The following is a 22,196-nucleotide window of genomic DNA, read 5'->3' on the forward strand; positions in this document are numbered from 1 at the left end:
TCAGCTTAGAAATGGAGATAAGCACCACCTCCCAGGATCGGAAACAACTAGACTTAATGTCAGGGGAAACCTTTACCTTTATTATACCTGGAGTCATGTAAAAATTTCTCAGGTGGAAAGGGGTTATGAGTGAAAAAAAAAAGAAGTCCAGTTCTAGATGATAGAGTTTACATCAGTTCTCAGATCTGGAATCAACAGGTTGTGCCAGAGCTTGGTATCTAGTAATTGTCTAATTCCAGTATATTTCTACTGTAATACTGAACTAATTGTAGAGAAATTAGACCCTATTCACACAGCTCTGTAGCTAACTTATTGTCTTCGAGATCAGGGGGATACCACAGTTGCACATGGACACCATGGTTTTTGTGACCTTTTGGAGTCAATTATTACTATTACTGCAAAAATAATTTTTACTTTGTTTTTGCATTAAAATGCCCCAAGTGCATAAAATTGGATACCAGTGCTTTTATGTCAAGCCTTTTTGAGTCCCCCTTGGAGGGAAAAAACAGGGTATAAATTATTATTATTATTATTATTATTAATAATAATAATAGTGGGTGTGGTGGGCATTTCCATCATGTTCTCCAGTGGTTAAAACATTTTCCTCCATTAGTGTGCTAAGATGTCCACTGAACATATAGGATGCAACATAGGCCCAGGGCAGGACTTTCTTGAAATCGTGAAAATGTCTGCATACCCCTTGGAGGCATCAGGGGACAAAACATTTGTGTGTGTGTATATTGGGGGGGGGGGGGGAAGCAGGTGTGTCCCTCCATGGGACTAATGTGGCCCCTATGCTTATAAATCCAAAAAAGAAAACCCCGATTTTGGCATTTTATATAAAGGACAACATTTTACTGTGCCATTGTACAGTATCAGCAGGAGATAGTTCCAGGACCTCCGAGTGAATAATACCAAATACTATACTTGGACTATTCTTGAGCTGGAAGCATGCCATATAACTACACTGCCTGCCTCTGTTTGCTGACTCACTATTATCAGCAAATTCCTGTGTGGAATGTGACTCAGCTATGAATACTCCAATGGTTACTCAGCAAGCGATTTTGAGTTCTTGTCTGAACAAGTCCCAAAAGTTGCGAATCTCTTTGAGGTAGGATAGATTTACTGTAGAATACTTTAAAAGGAGTATCTTGAGGAAACTTGCTTAGGAAATTGTAGTATTTTTCTTAGGTAGTGCCCAGAAAATTTATAATCCATTTGATTAGTAGATTTAGTATTGTAGCAACTTGTTTGTTAGCAACCAGGAAAGTGATGGTGGGCTTAGTGTAATGTGTTAAACACATACGATATATATAATTTAATTTTGAACCAATGTTTTAAAGCGTCTGAAAAATTGGCAGTTAATTTTTTATGTGGGTTTTTTTTTCTTAATTCCTGGCTAATTCCTGAACTTTTTTTCCATTTTAGCTTTGCACTGATAGCTATTCTACTGCCAAAATGACATCTTCCACCTCTGCACAATTTCCATCAAATGAGAAAGCTTGCAGAACATCATCTGAAAGAATCACACAGGTAATTTATAGCCTTATTTATTTTCCATTTGTAATTAGTATAGCCTTGTTGTTGTGCTAATTATGTGTCATAATTTAGGGAGAAAGAAAATGGGGGAAAACATTCTAAGTGCATGCTGATGCTTTGGATTTCATCAGGTGCATTTTCCCCACCTTCCCTTACACAAAGTAAGTGTTTACACTTAGGGACACAACATGTGATTGCACTAGGGTCATCATTATTTTTTAATAGCCTGAACTATTGGAAATTATTTTTTCATTGTAGTTGAGAAAAAGCAGTGTTGTTTTCATGTGAAAAGCTTAATTGTGACTCTGTAATGGGATACTAAAAAATCCCGTTAAAATTATGGGTTGCTTACTTATTATGGATCAGAGGTCGTCAGACTTTTTAAGCAAACTGTTGTGGTGCCAGACTATAGTTTGGGGGAAAAAAACATGGACAAATTCCTATGCACACCTCACCTATCATTTTTCTAGTGCAAAAAAATGAAAGAACAGTACAGTATTTAAAATGAAGGACAAATGTAACTAACATAAACTTATCAGTATTTCAATGGGAAATGTGGACTTGCTTTTGGCTGATGAGATAGGTTAATTAGGATGATCGTTGTTATGGGCCTTCAAATCGCTTCAGACTTAGGGCAATCCTAAGTCTCAAGTTTAGGTGACGCCTAAATGACCTTGGACGGCTACATCCAGCCCATGGGCCTCAGTTTGGGGACCCTTGTTATAGATCTACCCATGTGGTGGCTTTTATATATGCTACTCAAAATGTATTGTGACTTGGCTAAATAAGTCTGTATCTTATATCTTAGGTAAGACCCAAGCTGCCACTCTTGAGAATATTGCAAACGGCAGGGGCTCATGGTGAAACTTTTACATTAAAGGAGGTGAGTTAGTAAGTGTGCTCTTTTGCATTTTAGAATATTGTTTTGATGACTCATTTCATATTTTATTCTTCAAGCTTAAAAAGGATTCCCAAAATAGTTCAAAAGTGAAGGGAAAAAAAGCCTGACTGATACCAACTACATTCTATTAGGAAGCATCCTGGCTCTGGCGGCTTCTATTTTACTTGCCATTAAGAATGGCAAAAACCTATGTTGCTCAAACTACATTTGTTTCTCTCCCTTTCCAAGCCAAAATGGGTTTCTGCTTCACAGCAACATCATGTGAAAGACAAATTGAAGTACAGCATATGCTTCTAGAGTGAGAGCAGATGTGCTTTGAGTGCTGTACTTTAAAAAGAGCAATTGAGGGAGAATTTGAAAAAAAAATGTTTCCGAGGCACTCCTGTCTGATTTCCAAAAATTTCTAGGTGACTTCTTTCAGATGCTCTCTTCAGCGCATCATTTATTTTTAACTAGGGGTTCATGATCCCCAAGCAGTCAGTGGATGTGCTTCAGCATAGTTTTCAAGAGTGTATTCTCCTATAATAATAGTCCTAGAATATATATTTTTAAAATTACCTTTCTAAATAATATATCACATTCAACTTGTCAGCACCATAAAATGCATATTTTTTTCTTGATTGTTCTTGCCCTCTTTCCCTCTTTCTCTTGTAATCCCATTCTTCTCCAGGGGCAGCTGCCATCTTTCAGCCTTCTCCAATATCAATCTCACAGAATTTGAGCCATGAATCCTCTTGCTATGCATCTCATTCCTCTTTGCTGTGCTCTCCTTAATCTCTCACTACCTTCTTTTCTTGGAAGAGGAGGGGAGAGGGGGCGAGGGGGTTCTCATGCCAGAGATAGTTCTTTATAGAAACAGCCTCTCCTGCCTGTAGGTCTTAAAGTGAGCCTGAGAAGGAATGACTTGAGAAGTTACCTGTGCTGCTAAGTCCAGAGATGTATTTTGGCATGGGCCCAAAAACTAAATGAGCTGTTAAATGAAGGTACACTGCTTGAATCTAATCACCCCAAAATTAGTCATTATTTTGAGGAGCTAGTTTCCATTTATTAAACCAGAATAACAAGATGTTGTGAGTAGTTCCAAAAGGGGAAAGAGATGGCTCATTTGTATTTTAACATTTTGAAAATTTCATCTCTGCTTATGCTACATTGAAGAAGCACTGTAATAAATAGTAAAATAATGTAAAATATTTAGCATGTATCAGTGTGAACAGTCTCACGTTTTTGAGAGAATAATTTATTTTTGAGAATTTTACACTATTAATTTAGGTGGCCTGTGAACTGTGTGCATTTATTTCCTGTTACTTTGAAAATTACATTTAGATGTATTTTTCTAGGGAGGAGTCCATAACTCAGTCCTCAAATGGATGTCAGACCCCCAAACAGATTTAGAAACCACTTCTGCATATTGATGTCTGCAGTTCTTCAAATTTGTAAAGTGTTTAGGAACTTGAATGAGATGCAGTTGCTTGAACTAGCACCCTAGCTCTCTAAGTGCTAGGGATAATGTTGTGGGTTTTGCAAGTACTCTTCATAACTATCCTTATAAATGGCCATCTCACGGAATTTGAGCCATGAATCCTCCCTGTTGCATCTTCCTCGCTGACAGGAAATCTTCATTTTTCTTCGTATATGTTCTATTCATCAAAAGATTTTAAGAGCCTCCTCTTAACAGCTGCTGGAAGAGTACAAGAGTAAGCAGAAGGTTTAACAGTGTGAGGGAAATTGCCACAGGAGGTTGTATTCCTGAGGGACTACTAAGAGATGCTTTCCCTTGTTTCCAATTGATGCTTGAAAGTTTTTAAATTATGCTTTTTATTTTCTTTTTCATTGGATGTGTCTTGTCAGCTAAACTCAGGACATCCTGCAAAATCATTTATTTTAAGATTAAAATGCAAAGTGTGTACTAGATTAGAAAAATGACACAAGCTGTGATTTACAGAGGTATCCTGTCAGCTAGAAATTAAATGCAGTGGTTTTTCATTAGGAATGTGTCAGATATTCCTGCAGAGCTGTGTGACTTATTTTAAACACTTATGCATTTAAATAACTTATTTAGCTTCTGATATTTTTGCAAAAACAAATTGAATACTTTACATGGAAGGGGTTTCAATGTTAAAAAGCCTACATTTAGCACAGCAAGAACCTGTCCCCCTGCAGTAAGTAGAAGCACTGCTAGCAGTTTTTCATTTTGCATTTATCTTTAGGTGATCCCTCTTTGCTGCTAATATGGAGTGCAGACCAGATTTTAAGCATAATGTTTTGCTTGAAAGATGAGCTCAACGTCTATGTTGCTGAGTTTGAGCATTTTGGATCTTAGTGCATTTGAGGCAGTGATGCTATAATCAAACTGCACCTAGAATTTAACCTTGAACCTTGCACCTTAATGTAGGCAGTGGCTTTGTACTTAATTGTATTCTAGAAGTATTTCTTTACAACTAGAAGTATTTATTGCAAGGTCCTTACATTTCAGCTGAAGGTAAAGAAGTTTCTGTACTGTAGCAGTGCTCAGATGTAAGCAACCATCTGTGAAGTACTGCTTCTAGTTGTGTGCTTTCTGGCTTATGGAGACTCTTTAGTGCACCTATCACGGGTTTTCTTGGTAAGATTTGTTCAGTGGGAATTTTCCCATTGGCATTCTCTGGGACTGAGAAAGTGCAGCTTGCTTAAACTAACCCTGTGAGCTTCCATGGCTGAGCATGAATTTTAACCTGGTCACCTAGATTTCTAGTCTAACAGTTGAGCGTTGGCTCACATGCCTTGTTGCCTCTCTCTTCTTACAAGAGAAAAAGGCTGTACTTAATAGACCTTGAAATGGACTATAATTACATGAACATTCATTTGTGTATTTAAAGAGAGTACAATTCCCACCATTTAGGAATGGCAACTATTTTTGGTCTGGTGGATAAATATTCTTAACCTTTTATCCATTTGATACCTAGGTTTCAATAATAAATAGGGTTTTTACATTTCTCCTGTACTGCGTTTAATAATTATTTCTTAATTAGCCATCCCCTGTCACATGTTTCTGTGGCCCAGTCTGGTGATCTGGAAAATAAAGTAATGAGAAAGTGTTGGTTTCTAATATATGTAATTTCTTCATGCTTGTCAGTAAGCAGTATTTCTTGCTGTTTCTTTGTCAGAGATAGTTTGGTTTGCCTACTCTGGAACATGCAACATAGTGTCTTTCTTTAGGGGTCCCTTTCAAATCTATGATACTATATCGCTCTCTGTGTGTGACTCATATCTATCTATCTATCTATCTATCTATCTATATGTCAAGAGGGCTTTAATGATGTTTTCTTGCCCTTGTGAACGGAGATGGACTGGATGGCCTTCAGGCAGCATTTTGCAATCTGGGGGTCGGGACCCCGGGGGGAGTTATGAGGGGGTGTCAGAAGGGTTGCCAAAGACCACCAGTGAACACAGTATTTTATGTTGGTCATGGGGGTTCTGAGCAGGAAGTTTGGCCCAATTCTATCCCTGGTGAAGTTCAGAATGCCCTTTGATTGCACGTGAACTATAAATCCCAGTAACTACAACTCCCAATTGTCAAGGTCTATTTTCCCCAAACTCCAGCAATGTTCATATTTGGGCATATGGAGTATTTGTGCCAAGTTTGGTCCAGGTTCACCATTGTTTGAGTCTACAGTGCTCTCTGGATGTAGGTGAACTACAATGCCAAAACTCAAGGTCAATGCCCACCGAACCCTTCTAGTGTTTTCTGTTGGTCATGGGAGTCCTGTGTGCCATGTTTGGTTCAACTCCATCGTTGGTAGAGTTCAGAGTTCTCTTTGATTATAGATTAATGATAAATCCCAGCAACTGCGACTCCCAAATGACAAAATCAATTTTTTGAGTGATGGTCACTCCTTGGGTTAGTAGGTGTCTTGTGGCCAAATTCGTCCAGTGGTTTTTGAGTTATGTTAATCCCACAAATGAACATTACATTGGGTTGTTGTAGGTTTTTTCGGGCTATATGGCCATGTTCTAGAGGCATTCTCTCCTTAGGAGAGAATGCCTCTAGAACATGGCCATATAGCCCGAAAAAACCTACAACAACCCAGTGATTCCAGCCATGAAAGCCTTTGACAATACATTGAACATTACATTTTTATTTATATAGATTACTAGTTGTACCCGCGACGCGTTGCTGTGGCCAAACTTCGCTCCCTCTTTCTCTCTCGCCTTCCTTCCTTCTCTCCCTCTTTCCTTCATTCCTTCCTTTTTTCCTTCTCTCTTTCCTTCCTCCCTACCCCCTTTTATTTTATTTTCCTTCTTTATCTCCTTTCTTCCTTCTCTCCCTCTTTCTTTCCTCCCTTCCTTTGCTCTTTGCTTCCATCCCTCCTCCTTTCTTTCCTGCTTTCTTTCCCACCCTCTTTCCTTCTCTCCTTTCTTCTCTCCCTCATTCCTTCCTTCCCTTCTCTACCTCTTGCCTGGGCACTGGCAGGAAGGGAGTCTCGCAGCCCTCAGCCTTGCTGGGGCAGGCATGGGGCAGGCAGGAGGCGCTTTTTGAGGCAGGCCTCACTCACCCAGCACCACCCCTTCTTTTTTCTGCCATGGCTGCAGGGCGCCTTCCCACCATTTTGACAGTTTGGCATACAGGCAGGGTTGCATGAAAGGTGCCCTGCGGCTGTGGCAGAAAGAAGGGACCAGTGCTGAGTGAGCAAGGCCCACCTCAAAAAATGCCTTCCACCCCTGCCGGGCCCAGCAAGGCTGAGGGCTGCAAAGCTCCCTTCATGTCGGTGCCTAGACAAGAAAAGGTGAAGTCTGACAAACGGTACCTGCATGGAGCAGCCACCCACCTGCCTCACCAGGGAAAAAGAAGGAGGGGTCCCTGTTTAGTGGGGCCAACAGAGACTGGGAGGGAGGTAAGGAGGTCCCGTCGTGACGCAGGAGGGTAGGCCCAAAAGCATGGCTCGCTGTTCTGGGATCCGCAGTTTGGCGGGGCACAGTCCTCCTCGGCAGAGATGGCTTCAGCAAGGCCACATGAAAGTACAGCTCCCAGGACCCCATCGCATTGAGTTAAAAGTGGGGTCAAACTGCATCCGTTCTACTGTGTGTGCCTGAGCCGCAGCCTGAACCCATGGCTAAGCCTCACTCGGTGCCAGCAGGGATTGCCAGCTTGGAACGGATAGTTGGTGCATTGTTTTTCCGTCGTGTGTGTGTGTGTGTGGGGGGGGGACATTCGCGCATGCACTGTTATGTATTCTTGTTTGGGGGGGGGGGGGTTAAGTTATTTTTTTTTGTTTTTTTGAGTAAAGGACATAGATTGCTTTGGTTGGTGTCTTGTGTCCAAATTTGGGGTCAATTTGCCCAGCAGTTTTTGAGTTCTGTTAATCCCACAAACGAAGATTATATTTTTATTTACATAGATTCTTAAAGTATAGCCTAAGATGTGCTGTTTCTACTGTTAATGTCCAGATGAATGACAGCCAGTATCCCAGAGGACAGGTTTAGAATCCAAAATGACCTTAATAGATTAGCGATCTGGGTCAGAACTAACAAAATGAATCTGAACAGGGAGAAATGTTATTACACTTAGGCAATTAAAATTAAATGCACAGATATAGGATGGGTGACCTGGCTTGAAAATAGTACATGTGAAAAGGATCTAGGAGTCTTAGTGGATCACAAGCTGAATATGAGTTAACAGTGTGATACGGAAACTGAAAAGGTGAATACAATTCTAAGCTGTATCAATAGGAGTATTGTGTCAAGATCAATGGAAGTCATACCCCCACTCTGTTCTGCTTTGATCAGACCATACCTGGAATATTGTGTCCAGTTCAGGGCACTGTAATTCAGAAGGATATTGACAAACTGGAATGTGACCCGAGAAGGGTGACCAAAATGATCAAAGGCTTGGAAGCCAAGGCCTGTGAGTAATGTCTGAGGAAGCTGTGTACATTTAGCTTGGAAGGAAAAAAGGCAGTGAGGGGACATGATAGCCATGTTAAAATGTTTAAAAGGATGCTATATTATGGAGGGGGGGGGGGGGGGTAAGCTTGTTTTCTGCTGCTCTGGAGATTAGATCACAGAACGATGGATTCAAATTACAGGCAAATACATTCCACCTAAACATTAGGAAGAACTTCCTGATGGAAAGAGCTTTTGGCATTGGAATATGCTAGCTTTGAATGTGCTGCAGTGGTTCTCAATCTGTGGGTCCCCAGGTGTTTTGGCCTACAACTCCTAGGAATCCCAGCCAGTTTACCAGCTGTTGGGATTTCTGGGAGTTGAAGTCCAAAACCATCTGGGGACCCCAGGTTTAGAACCACTGTCAGCTTAGAGTCTCCTTGGAGGTTTTTAAGCACAGGCAACATGGCCATCTTTTGGGGGTGCTTTCATTGTCCAGTCCAAACCCCTGCAAGACAGGGGTTTGGACTGGATGGCCCTTGCGGTTTCTTCCAACTAATTCTGTGATTAATATTAACAACCTCATGTGATGTGTAGTTGTTGGGTTTCATTGTATAGTTTGTACATATCTCAAGGTACTTAGCCATTATAGTTCAACTTAACAGATATTAAGGGCTGATATGTATTCACCAATTGCCTTATTTCTTCTATTTTAATTTGAGATGTCTCATTTTTGACACAGTTACTGATGTCTTACCATGTTATGGTTGCTGAAGATACACCATCAAATACTTTATTTTAATTTTTGGAGCTGTTCCATTGTGTATTTGGCTTTACTGTGTATTAGACTGAATTGTGTCAGATGATAGAAAACATTTCTTTTAGGGCCTACACTGAAACATCTCCCACCTGTTGTCTCTTACAATCATAGAGTTGGAAGGTACCACAAGAGCTATCCAGTCAAACTCCTTGCCAAGCAGGAACACCTAATCAAAGCACTCCCAACAGATGGCCATCCAGTCTCTGTTTAAAAATCTCAAAAGAAGGAGACTCCACCACAATATTGCCCTCACAGTCAAGAAATTCTTTCTAATATTCAGGAGAAATTTATTTCCCTGCAGCTTGAAGGCATTGCTGTGTGTCTCTGGAGCAGAAAATAAGCCTGCTCTCTCTTCTTTAGGGCATCCTTTCAGATATTTAAACACGGCTATCATGTCTCCTCTTAATCTTCTTTTCTCCAAGCTAAACATACCCAGGTCCCTAAGCTGCTGCTAAGCTTTTACCATTTTGGTTGCCCTTCTTTGGGCAAGTTCTAGCTTGTTGAACAATTCCATGTGAACAGAACAAGAAACTAAGAAACAAGGGGAATTAGCACAACCATTTGGTGAAGCACCACAGCAGAAAATTATGTTTATCCAGCTGTCTACCTAATGCACTCTCAATAGGAGCATAGTGTCGAGATTCTCCTTGAATTGCCTAGAACTGGACACAATACTCCTTGTGAGATCTGACCAGAAGAAGAATAGTGGTACTATAACTTCCCTTGATCTCAACACTATGCTCCCATTGAGCACTGCATTAGGTAGACAGCTGGATAAACTTTATAATTTTCTGCTACTGTCCTTCACCAAATAGTTGTGTTAATTTCCCTTGTTTCTTAGTTTCTTGTTCTGTTCACATGGAATTGTTTTATCACTTTACAAGGTCAGGCAGTATCTTTATTGGAGAAGTGAGATAGAAATGGGAACAAAATGAATTTATAATCATGTTTTAACAGTGTAGGAGACTGTCATTGTAGGTAGTAAAAGAGTTTGGTATAGGGTACTTCATAGTGAAAGTTTGTCAATTACTAAAGTAATTGAAATGACAAATAGTCCTTACTGGCTGAATGTTTGCAGAGTAGCTATAACATGCTGTTTTTCATTTACTTAGATCATACATTACCTTGGAGAATATATTGTGCTGAAACAGCTGTATGACAAAGAAGAACAACATATGGTGTATTGTGAAGGAGACCAATTAGGAGATCTTCTGGGCCATGAAAGCTTCTCTGTAAAAGATCCAAGGTATGAAACCTCTAAAACAGTTTCGGCAAGAGGTTAAGTTCTAACGATGTTGAAAGTTCTAATGCAATCCCTTCCTATAATCATCCACCTATAGTAACCATTCTAAAGTTCAAGAATGGTTTCCTGTCTTGTAAGCATCTTATAAGAGTTGTTGTGCTCCAGATGTTTTTTGTGCACAATTCTATTATCCTATCCTGCATAGCCAACAGGGCAAGGTTTTGTAAGTAGCAAATGGAGAGCCACAGTTGCCCACCTAGTTGTAACTGAGGTTTAGGGAACACGGGTTTGTGTGTCACTAGTGTCATTGTATAGCTGTCTGGGCTTAGTGGAAATCATTACTTTAGAACAGGAGTCCTCAAACTTTTTAAGCAGAGGGCCGATTTACGGTCCCTCAGTTTGTTTGGGGTGGGGGTTGAACTATAGTTTTAAAAAAATTAACAAATTCCTATGCACACTGTAGATATCTTATTTCTAGTGCAAAAAATGAAAGAACAATATAATATTTAAAACAAAGAACAATTTTAACCAACAAACTTACAAGTATTTTTATGGAACGTATAGGCCTCCTTTTGGCTGGTAAGATAGTCACGTTACTCAGAACTGTTCTTGTTGTGTACCTTCAAGTTATTTCATACTTAGGGCGACCCTAAGTCTCAGGTTTAGGACGGGACTAGGGTAAATTACCTTGGAGGACTGCATCTGGCCCGCAGGCCTTAGTTTGGGGACCCCTGCTTTAGAACTTAAATCTGCAGTCAATACAGTTATTCAATCACTACTATAACTTTGGTAACAAATACTGTTAAATATTTTCGGCGCCATTAGTGACTGTAGTATCACTCTCGGTATACTACATAGCTTCCTGTTTTGCCATGTCTGCAAGGAGTTTTTGCTTAGTGTAGTAGTTGTTTCTTTCAACTTCTTACTGGGTCCTTAAATCCTACTTTAACAAGCTGTATTAGCAACCATGGCTATTGGTGTGAAGGCATTGATGGGGAAAAAATAAATTAACTCAAATTTCTAATCCATGTTCTGCATGCATATCAGCCACAGTTCTGCATTTTAGCTCTGTGTTCAGTTGTGAATCCAAACTATTGTAGAAGAAACCCCTTGAAACAGTGGGTTAGGTCTTGAAGCTCCAGGGATTTTCAGGCCCCTTCCACACAGCTGAATAAAATCCCACATTTTTCTGCTTTGAACTGGAAAATATGGCAGTGTGGACTTAAATAACCCAGTTCAAAGCAGATACTGTGGGATTTTCTGCCTTGATATTCTGGGTTATATGGCTGTGTGGAAGGGAATGGGAATGAAGGAATGACGACTTTAGTTGTACATATTTTATGCAGGTTGATTCAGTCATAGAATGTGACAGATTGTTGGCCTCTAATTCTAGCAATTCAGAAGTGGACAAATTTTCATGAAGTCTTTCTGTTTGTTTCTGATGCTTCGCAAGTCACAACTAGATTATGGTAGAACTTAATTTTGTGCTTGCATGAAGAGTTTTATACAGGCTTCAGAGCATTTGCCTGCTGTATCCAAGTTATGTTACTTCAAAGATTTAACAATATTGTTAGAAGTATGTAATTCAGGAATGTACATCTGTATCTCTATGATTCAAAAGGGAAATCTTTGTTTAAAAGGTAGCTTTGATATATCCATACCTCCTTATGCAGGATCTTGGGCCATTGTTTTCTTCTTTCTGCAGCGTTAGAGGTTTTTCCTTGACTCAACATATGTGAATTCTAGCTTTTGGGTAGTTCATTTGAATCTTACAATACATTACGGTTGCTTTTGGGTGGGGTAAGAGTGGTTTAGAAATGGATTAGAAATGGATTAGAAATTTGTCCTACTCTTTAACTATTTACTACTTTTCTACAGCCCGGTATTTGATATGCTGAAAAGGAATGTGACTCCTGCTTCTGTCACAGGTAGGTCTCCTGTGTTATTAGTAATTTTTATTTAGTACTTTATATTTATATAAATCAGTCTGGTAAGTACAAGTAGATGAGCAATATGTTATCAAAGGCTTTCATGGCCAGAATCACTTGGGTTGCTGTGGGTTTTCTGGGCTGTATGGCCATGTTCTCCAGAGAATGTTAGGAGAGAATGCTTCTGGAACATAGCCATACAGCCCAGATGAACAATGTTTTAATTGGATGGATTGGTGATGGCAATGGAGCATTGGGATGAGTAAGGACACTGCAGTCTTCTTATATCCGTACACTATAAACTGGTATCAAGAGACATATAGCTTTACTTATTTTACATTGTTGTAGTTGTAGGGCGATATTGGCAAAACAGCTTGTCTGTTTAGAATTTTGAACACAATGAGTGGAATCCAAGGAATGTTACATCCCTATAAAATCAGTGAGCCTAAACATTTAATTGTGTATTTTTATATGTTGTCTTTCCATGGAATTAAATTTCTCTTGGATTGTACCAGTCAAGTTAACTACTTTATGTATGGAAAAACTGTGCAAAAACTATGATTAAACCTTGCAGGTGATTTATTCTGTGATCCTATTCTTCTGGCAGTTTTAAGAAAACCACTTTTGGTTTCACTTGTGCAACTTTTTTTTCTTCTTCTTGCTGGGCAGCATCCTCATTGTTTGCCCTTTCTTGAAGCTTGACAAAGCTTCCTAAATATATTTGTTCTTTATGTTATATTTTGTGATTCCTTTATCCTGTTACATCAGTAGTTCCCCACCGTTTTTTGGCCAGGGCCAATTGACCAAGGCCCACTTTGACCAGCTCTGTGGAAAGGAGTGGAAATAAAATAAATACATAAATAAATAAAGAGGAAGGAGGTTTGTGGACCAGATTTTCGTTCTCGTGGCCCAAAGGTTGAGAACCACTGTGTTAGGTGCTTCCTAACTAGATTTTAACTAGTTCTTTCAGAGTTTTATTTTAGTTAGATATCTATGCCAGGGATAAGAGTTAAGCTTTCCACTCCAATCCTGATGTTACCAAGGCTTTTCTATAGCTGTTTTGTGCACAGCATATGCATTTAAAATTCCAGTCATGGAACTAACATCATGCCCAGTCTGGTTTTGAAAGGAATTCTTATGGAACTGTATATTTGAGAAACATTCTAAGTTCTTTGATTCCAAGAAACTTTTGAGGTGCAAGCTGATAGGATTGTGCACATGCATAATAATTTCCTTCTGTAAATGTTGCTGCTTCTTGCTCTATTTCTAGTGCAAGGTCTGAAGTCACTCTCAGTTTGGTAGGTAAACACATCCAGTGGAATTTGAAATCCTTCTAGAATTGGGCTTGGCGGGTGGAGGGCTTAAGGGAGCTCGGTGTAGGCTTTTGTTTTTGAAGTTCATGTGTCCAAGAAAGGAATTTTTGGATTATATGTTGTGAAGCATGTCTTCAGTTAATTGTTGGAGAACAGATCTAGGAATTAAACACATTATAGAGGACTTCCTACCCCAGAAGGGTATGTAGTATACATTGAATGTAATAAGTAAAAATTGCGGAGTTTGAGTGGAGTAAGTCATGAATTAAAACCGTTGATTCAGAGAATGGAACCAGTAATGTTTTCAGATTTTCTAGAAATTGTAGTTTAGGAAAACATAATGAAGATTTTACTGATTGCAGTACAGCCTCCTTATCCGTGGATTTGATATGCATGGTTTTACTTACTGTGGAAAACTCTCCCCTTGGAAGTGTTTGTAGGCCTCTCTGTTCTCCAGTGCAATTCTGTGATATGTTCTTGGCCCAAATATCAGCAAAATATAACGTTCACTATTATTCCTGAGGGATCTTAGAATGGAAGGTATATACTATGGACTAGTTGACCCTTAAGCTCTTCCTCATTAAAAATTGAAAGTCTAGTTATTTTTCCTCCTCCACAATTGCCTTGCAGACATTACATCTTTTGTTCATTGTAAAATGTAATACAGTGGTATAATTGTTTTTCCCCTTCATCTCATCTTCTCTGTTAGTTTCTTGTTTTCTGAGTAGGAGACATGACTACTTCAAATATTTATAACAGATTTCTACCAAGGCGATCCTCTGCCTAAATGTTGTTTCTAGATATTTCTAATATAGAATTTTTCCTGCTTCAAACATATTTGAAGCCCTTGCTCCAAATTAGCGTGTCTACTTTTAAAAAAAAAAAAAATGGTTCTTCTTCCTTTTCGTAGTCACTTAGTTTTTTTCCCTGAGCATCATTGCCAATTTGTCATTTTCTGCCATTTTCAACATTTCTATAATTCACTCTTGCTTTCAGTATTCCAGTCTTTTTCCAATGTTGTGCACATAACATTCTTGCTCCAATTAACATATATTGCCATGTTTTGGTATTAATTAATTTTATGTGTTCATTTTCTATTCCTAATAAGAATAGTTCAGGGTCTAATTAGATTGTTGTTTTTAAAAAAATAATTGCAGTTGCTTTTGTATTGAATTCCAAAATTGCCTTGCTTTAGAGCAGCTCCATCACATGTGGAAGAAAGTTCTAGGTTCCTTGTTATACTTCCAGCATGTATTGCTCGTTCTTGTTCATTTTAACCTGTCTCATTTTAGCCATTAAAGCATCATCTTGTAAAAAAAATTACATCTTGACATAAGATTCTTTATAGTCTTGAGTTCCACATCTTTTCCAATTTTTCTAGTTTTATATCATGTCCCACATTTTGTGCCCATTTATCATACATCGTGTACTAATTCTGTTTCCACTTCCCATCTTAACATGTTGCATATTTTCCTATTAGATGCTCCTCATTAGTATTGGGTGCTTTTTTTTCTTCAAATTCTTATAGTTCTTTTTCAAGGCTGTTGCTTTTATTATCTATCCGAAATCTTTGTAGACTCTTCCACACAGCTGTATAAAATCCACATTGAATTGGATTATTTGGCAGTGTGGACTCAGATAATCCAGTTCAAAGCAGATATTTTGGATTATCTGCCTTGATATTCTGAGTTATATGACTGCATGAAAGGGCCCTTAGTTGTCTGTGTAGTTGGTATCCTTCTATTTTGAATTATTGTGTTTTGAATAAATATTGATCTTCTTTCCATATTGGAAGAGCTCTATATGTCAACAATTTTTCTTCCTTTCCTTTATCGTATCTTTAAAAAAAATACTCCTTCCACTGATATGAAAGTGGAGGTTTGGGGTATACTTTGAATTTATATTTATTCAAGGTTTTCAGAATTACTCGTCTCATAAAATGATTTCTGAATCCTGCATGTATTTTTGCTTTTTCATACCATAGATACATGTGCCAACCGAATCTCAAGTCATGTTCTTCCAGTTTTAAAAATCTCTTCTTTAATGTCAACAAATCTGCTAGAGTTGGATTAGATAGTTTGTTGAGATACTTTAAGTAAAAACAACACCAAAGTGCTTAGAATAGTCCATACATTTAAGTTTTTGCCACAAATACATGAAGCATTTCAGTAAAAATTGCTAACTTTGGTTTTAGTCCTCAGATGTGGTATTACTAGACTACTGAACTTGCAGGAGGTTTATAATATTAGGCAATTAGCCACAGATTGCCCAGTTTTGTAGCCTTGCAGTGTAGTCCCAGTGTCTGGCCTGCTTTAAAGCATCATCTTATTCAACATCACATTACTAATTATTAAATACCATTTGTTCTTAAATGGTTCTGCCTTGAAGCCATTAGAACAGATTTTAACCTTTCTCAACATTGTTGGAGATTTTTTAAAATATTCAACAAGAATGGTGGCCTTGCTAGATGGAGATGTTACTCTGCAACAGTAAGACTACTTACTAAGCTTTCCTCTAAGCACCAGCACATATAATAGATAGATGTTTTCTATTTCCACTGGTGCTTGTTAAATAAGGTTAATGTATGGTGTTGTGATCATGTTTCTGTGTCACATCTCACTTAAAAGCTGAATTAGAACCTTATATGTAGAATTCCTCCCCATTAAAGTATTCATCTAAATGTCAGGGAATTCATTTTTCAGGATCAACCTTGAAACAATGTTTATCACATAGTTCACCCATGTGCAGTTTTTTTTTTAAGTTTGAGCATGGGAGTGGTAGCCATTTGAAGATTGTGGAAGGACTTTGACATCTTTGCTTCTGCCATGATTTCAATTGGAATCACCCTCCCATGCACCAGGCATTTGCAATGGAAATAAAACTTCCACTGGTGCCAGTTAAACATCTTTCTCATTGCAAAATAGTGGCATGAAGTGGGCTCCTGATTGAAATGAGAAGGAGTTTCAGGTTAGTTAAAGTACTCTCCCCCTTCCCAAAGTTTCAATCTGTTTTGTCTGCCCACATATTTTTAATTTTTTAAAAATTCTAACATGAAAGATTTTAGTAATTTGAGGGCTAGGAAGAAGAGTTTAGATACTAGTTTAGAAGGCTAGAATAAGTCTACAGTTGGTCATCCACATTTGCAGGTTTAACTTTCCCGGATTTGATTAATATGTTCTTTGTAGGAATCTACGTCCTCCAGGGTCTTGCAGGATCTACAAAGCCTAGAGAGAACATATCAATCATATCTGCAAGGCGTTTTGTCAGATTTTAAACAATAGTGTTTTTTTAAATGAATGGTTTCTCCACTTTTGCAGGGATACTGTGTCCCTACCTCCTGTGAACTAGAGGTCCTACTCTTGTTCAAATATTTGGGGAATTTGAGAAATAAATTCCATTCCTCAAGTGTCAGTGATCTGAGAAATGAAGGTTGGCTGGGAGGTTTGTTTCCTCATCTTTTAATGTTTTCAGCCCCACAGCTTGGCTTTTTGGTTGCTTGTTAAGGGACCTTCTCTGTTGTGTGAATGGTTATCACTGGGGAAGGTTTTTTCTTTTTCTTACCTGCTGTTTAGATGCTGCACAGACACATTCTCTCGCAAAGGATCAGAGTGTGGATAATCCAAGCCAAGATCAACTGAAGGTAAACCCGTCTCTGGGTGGTTTGTTTTGTCGTACAGAGCGCCCCTTCTCTGTACCTGTATATGGTGGACTGCCAGAACTTCTGATCTGTTTGCCTGGCAGCGGTGTGCTTTCTTCAGAAGTCTTTGGTAGTCCACACAACAGGGACAGAGTGGCCATTCTCTGTTCTCTATCTAACAGAGTTTCAGTCTCTGAGCATCTTTTCTGGGGTGTAGCACTTCTTGTCCTCAGTCACACCAGCTAGCATTGTTGGATTTTCTGAACGGTGATCTAGATCTGCTTAGTGGTATGTTTTAAAAAAGTTTTAATAAATGGAAAGTTTTAGCATAATCTAATTTGTTTCGCGTGCTATTGTTGGATTGGTTTAACCCAGTTTGTGAGAGAGCAATGTGATTTGGTTAACAATCTTGATACATTAGCAGGTAGCAGCTTTTGGAAAATAGACAGTTTGGTTTTTTTTAAAGGTGGTTTGATTGTAACTTTTACTTATGTCTATTTGATCCTTAGCAGCTGTCTTTGTCATTTTATCAATGTGCTTTGAATGTTCAATTAAGCTTAATTCCTCTCATAGCTCCTTGATGTTGTTCTGCAGCTGGTGACTCAGAAAGGAAGTGCTACATCCCCGTGTCTCTAAACGATCTGATGGGTTAACAAATGTCTTTCTTTCCTTCCTCCTTTAAGCAGAGTAGCACAGAGAGAAGTTCTAGCATTGAATATAAAGAGGAAACATCCATCTTGTGTACCTTAAAATCTGCCTGCAAAGAAGATACAGGTGAGTGTAGTATTTGTGAAGAAGTCTGATTTGGACCATAGTCATTATATATATGAGGGGTTTTTCACATTTTGATTTGGGGGCCAAATTGTTTTAATCTCTGCTATTTTTGCATCTGGTTCTTTATGTGAGATCATGTGTGTAGGTCCAAACTTTATATGCTAGTCAGAAACCACTGAAAGCAAACTGTTTCGTTTTTAATAACACTCACTCCAAAGATTATTTCTTCATCCTAATAAGAGCCCTCCTCTCCATCATTCAAAATCTGTGACCTGTTAGTGGAATTGAATTCCACAGCGCTGCTGATTTGTGAGAGGCAAAATACTACCTTGCTGGGTAGAAATTTCCTGCTGTTTTGGAGGTCAGGGAAAGGGGCTTGGTTCTTTGATTAAGTTACATGAACCAGGGTGAGATATATTTACATTAATAAAACTCTATTGGGGACTTAATTTTCTAAAGTGTACGTTTTTTAATACTGGGTGAATATCTGGGTGAGCCCAAATAAGAAATCTTTCATTGCTCATTAATATTAATTGTATTTTTGAACAAGAAATAAGTGTGTTTTTGTATCAGTTTATCTTCCTCAAGTTTTTCTTATGTAATGCATACTGTTTATATGTTTGATTTTGAGAATGTTTATTTTAAGATGAATAAGTATTTGCACCGTGTATCTGTTTATATTATACAAATTGCTGGACTTGTAGGATTTTCCTTTAATTTTTCAGTTTGGCATATTTGCATATGGAGTCTGAAGCATAAATATAGTCTGAAACCTAGTTCTCATTATTTATACAAATAAAGATAAATAAAACCTTCAAAGAATGCCATATTGAAGTACCAATGAGTTGTTCCCTTATGAATGCCCATGCACTTTGCAGTGGGGCAAGATATGGACTATAGCATATTCCAAAGAATATCAGTGTAATAATGAGCTGTTTCTCAGTGGACAATGGTATCCATTGGTTCATAAAAAAGTATTCTATGTATTCATTTATTTAATTTTATGTCACCTTTCTCCCGAAGTGGGACCTCAGACACCTTCCAAAGACAATAAATTGAAAACATTTATAGTCAAATCTAAGAACAATTAAAATCAGAGTGATCTTATTCTAACCTGAACTCTGTTTGGTTCCTGCATTAAAACAGTGGTAGATAACCCATCAAAAGAACAGACTTCACTGGATGTGGTGCTTGAAGAGTGGGATGTACCTGGACTTCCATGGTGGTTTTTGGGTAATCTGAGAAACAAGTCCAGAAGCAATGCTTCTACTGATATACAAACCAATCAGGTGAGTGTCACTTCTTCATGAGTATATCTAAATACAGAGTGTGAGTCTGAGGTTCTCAGACTAAATTCAAATGTAGAGAAGGAAAGAGCACACACTGTGAAATCTATCAAGATGCCTCCCATTTTGGCTCTAGCTCCTCTCACTTTTATTATAAACTCCTTATTTATTCTGCTAAGATGTTAAAACATTCAGTGGCAGAACCTAAAACATTGGATCTCAAGGGAACTCTTTCCTTCCTTCTTAGTCACTCAGACTTGCCTGATAATACTGTCCTCATTTCTAGGGGAAAGTGGCTCTTTGGAATTTAGTATACTAAAATGCTTTGATCTATCTCTGTGTTTGTATTTACTTCACTGTATCAATGTTACATCACGTTGCTGAATTTTTTCTTAATAAATTAATTGGGGTCAGGGAGCTTAGTAAAGCCACTTTGAACACATTGCAGAAGCACCAGGATTTCACAAAGATTAAATCATTAAGTTTTGCACTTTTATCATATGACTGATAGTGAAAACTAGTCATTTCACGTTTTAGCTACATTTAAATATTTATAAGGCTGGTGGAGGCCTGGAAATTATCTCTGTTTTCTTCTGCTTCTCTCTAGGATGTAGATACTGCTGTTGTTTCAGATACAACAGATGACTTGTGGTTCATCAATGAAGCCGCTTCAGAGCAATCAGGTGTCACAGTCCCAATGAAGACAATTGATTGTGAACAGGCAAATGAAGAAGGAAAAGAGAGTAATAAAATGGTAAGGGCCAAGATCAAAGTTATTGGATTGGGTTTATTTGACCCAATAAGTATAATTTGTCATCTTATACTCTTTTTGGCTTGCTTTTACTCTTAGTAACGTCATGGCTTATACTTCCAGCTTTAGTTTTACTTGTAAATTCTTGTATTGCATAACAAATGTCATACTTCTATGCAGTCTGTTTCAGGTGTTATACTCAACTTGAGATCTATATGATGGTTACTAGCATGAGTCAGTTATATGGGGCAGAACTTTTTCCAGTGCTCAATTTCCCATGAAAATCTGCTTATATCAGCAGTAACTAAACCCAACATGAAATCTGTGATGAAAAGAGCATATCTTATTTTTTCCGTTCAGCTTAGAAGTAGGAATTGAACTTAGATACATCAGTTATGAATTTGGGTTTTTTTAAAGTGGTCAATATATACTAGTGCCTACTCGGAGAGGAACTAATATTTGATGCTATTTATTTATTTATTTATAGCATTTATATCCCGCCCTTCTCACTCCAAAGAGGACTCAGCACAACATATAAACGGCAAACATTCAATGCCGAAACATATTAGACCATACACATACAAAAGCATTACAATCACTTATCTTGATGTTAAAATCCACTAGTTAAAACTGCCTCAACAACCGTATTGAATTTGGTTGGCATACTAAGGGTCCCTATCGCTGCCTCATTGCACAGTCCCAAAGGCTGCTATACTTTATTATTGAGGGGTTATTGAGGCATTTAAACGTTTGTTTAGTAACTATAATCAAAATAAACATGTCTGATCAAACTGCACTCTGTTTGAGTCACCGAAATTAAAAAAAAATAACATTCTGTTTAACATTTTCTGGGAAAATCCACATTACTAATAGGAACGCAAAATGAATCATTTTTTAGCAATAGCCCTCCTGTGTCACCAAGTTACAGAAGTATAAAATGAGGAAGAAATTTATTTCTGTCCCACCCTTTTCCCAGCTTGGTACTCAAAAGTCACAAAATAGAAAAGTTGAAAGATATTAAAATATCAAAATTAATATCAAACTAAAACATTAATAACACAAAACCACATGCATGCACACACATATCATTGAATATGCACAATTGTGCATGTATACTAACTAGCACAACAGTTAGCAATATCCATCACATTGTTAATTGAGATGGGCCTTGCACCGCTCCTCAAATGCTTGTTGGAAAAGAAATATCTTTACTAGTCTTGCAGGGAAGGTGCTAGTCTGACTTTTATGAAAAAGGAGTTTCAGGGCTGAGGACAGCCATTATTATTATCATTATTATTATTATTATTATTATTATTATTATTATATTTATACTCCACTTTATCTCCCCAAACAGGATTCAAAGCGGCTTGACATAAAAGCATTAGTGTATTAGTGTACAATATAAAAACATTAAAACAGAATTAAACACTTATGTTAGTGCCGTTTGTATTTTCTTATGTTTTAGTTAACTATGTCTTGGGTTGTTGTAAGTTTTTCGGGCTGTATGGCCATGTTCCAGAAGGATTATCTCCTGATGTTTTGTGCATTTATGGCAGGCATCCTCAGAGGTTGTGAGGATGCAGGTGAAACTTCAGGAGATAATGCTTCTGGAACATGGCCATACAGCCCAAAAAACTTACAACCCATTGATTCTGGCCATGAAATCCTTCAACCATACATTAAGTATGTCTTATTGGATTGATTTGTTTTATTTTTCATCACAATGCTTAATTCTTCATCGTAAGCTCACTGTTATTACTATTGCCTTATTGTGTATTATTTTGATAAGTTTGTATTTACAAGAGGCATTGAATGCTTGCCTATTTGTGTGTGTAAACTGCCCTGAGTCCCTTCGTTTTAGAAATAAAGTTTTATTATTAAAAAATCACAGTTAAAATCCATTAAAAACACATTCCAAGTCATTGAGAAGACCCTACTCCATGTTCCCACTGCATATATCTACGAATAGAGAACATTCTCAGCAGACCTCAAAGTTTGCAAGGGAGAATGTGATCTTTGAGATAGTAAATACTTGACGCTTTGTAGGTCAAAACTAACACTGAACTTGGAAACAGTGTGACTGCTACTGGAGCTGTTGCTACAATGGAGTTGTAGGATATTGGTGACATGAAGTTTTTTTATCTT

The 22,196-nt window shown here is 38.0% G+C and overlaps 1 protein-coding gene across 8 annotated transcripts in view; it reads left to right on the forward strand.

Moving 5' to 3' along the window:
* The window catches only part of MDM4 (MDM4 regulator of p53), a 35,395-nt gene that overhangs the window by 6,619 nt on the left and 6,580 nt on the right, over window positions 1–22,196 (forward strand). The window contains exons 1-9 of one of the 8 annotated variants that reach the window (XM_067468038.1): window positions 1,029–1,111; window positions 1,429–1,533; window positions 2,348–2,422; window positions 10,232–10,365; window positions 12,241–12,290; window positions 17,176–17,243; window positions 17,924–18,014; window positions 19,161–19,303; window positions 19,908–20,054. In XM_067468038.1, coding sequence (XP_067324139.1) covers window positions 1,459–1,533; window positions 2,348–2,422; window positions 10,232–10,365; window positions 12,241–12,290; window positions 17,176–17,243; window positions 17,924–18,014; window positions 19,161–19,303; window positions 19,908–20,054 — 783 coding nt within the window. In that variant the 5' untranslated portion in view covers window positions 1,029–1,111; window positions 1,429–1,458. Of the gene's footprint in view, window positions 1–1,028; window positions 1,112–1,151; window positions 1,192–1,428; window positions 1,534–2,347; window positions 2,423–10,231; window positions 10,366–12,240; window positions 12,291–17,175; window positions 18,015–19,160; window positions 19,304–19,907; window positions 20,055–22,196 lie in introns of those variants that run through there. The other 7 variants (XM_067468037.1, XM_060772973.2, XM_060772974.2 and 4 more) reach the window with 7 other exon arrangements.

The sequence above is a fragment of the Anolis sagrei genome, chromosome 4, assembly GCF_037176765.1.
Source record: "Anolis sagrei isolate rAnoSag1 chromosome 4, rAnoSag1.mat, whole genome shotgun sequence".
Classification (NCBI taxonomy): Eukaryota; Metazoa; Chordata; class Lepidosauria; order Squamata; family Dactyloidae; genus Anolis; species Anolis sagrei.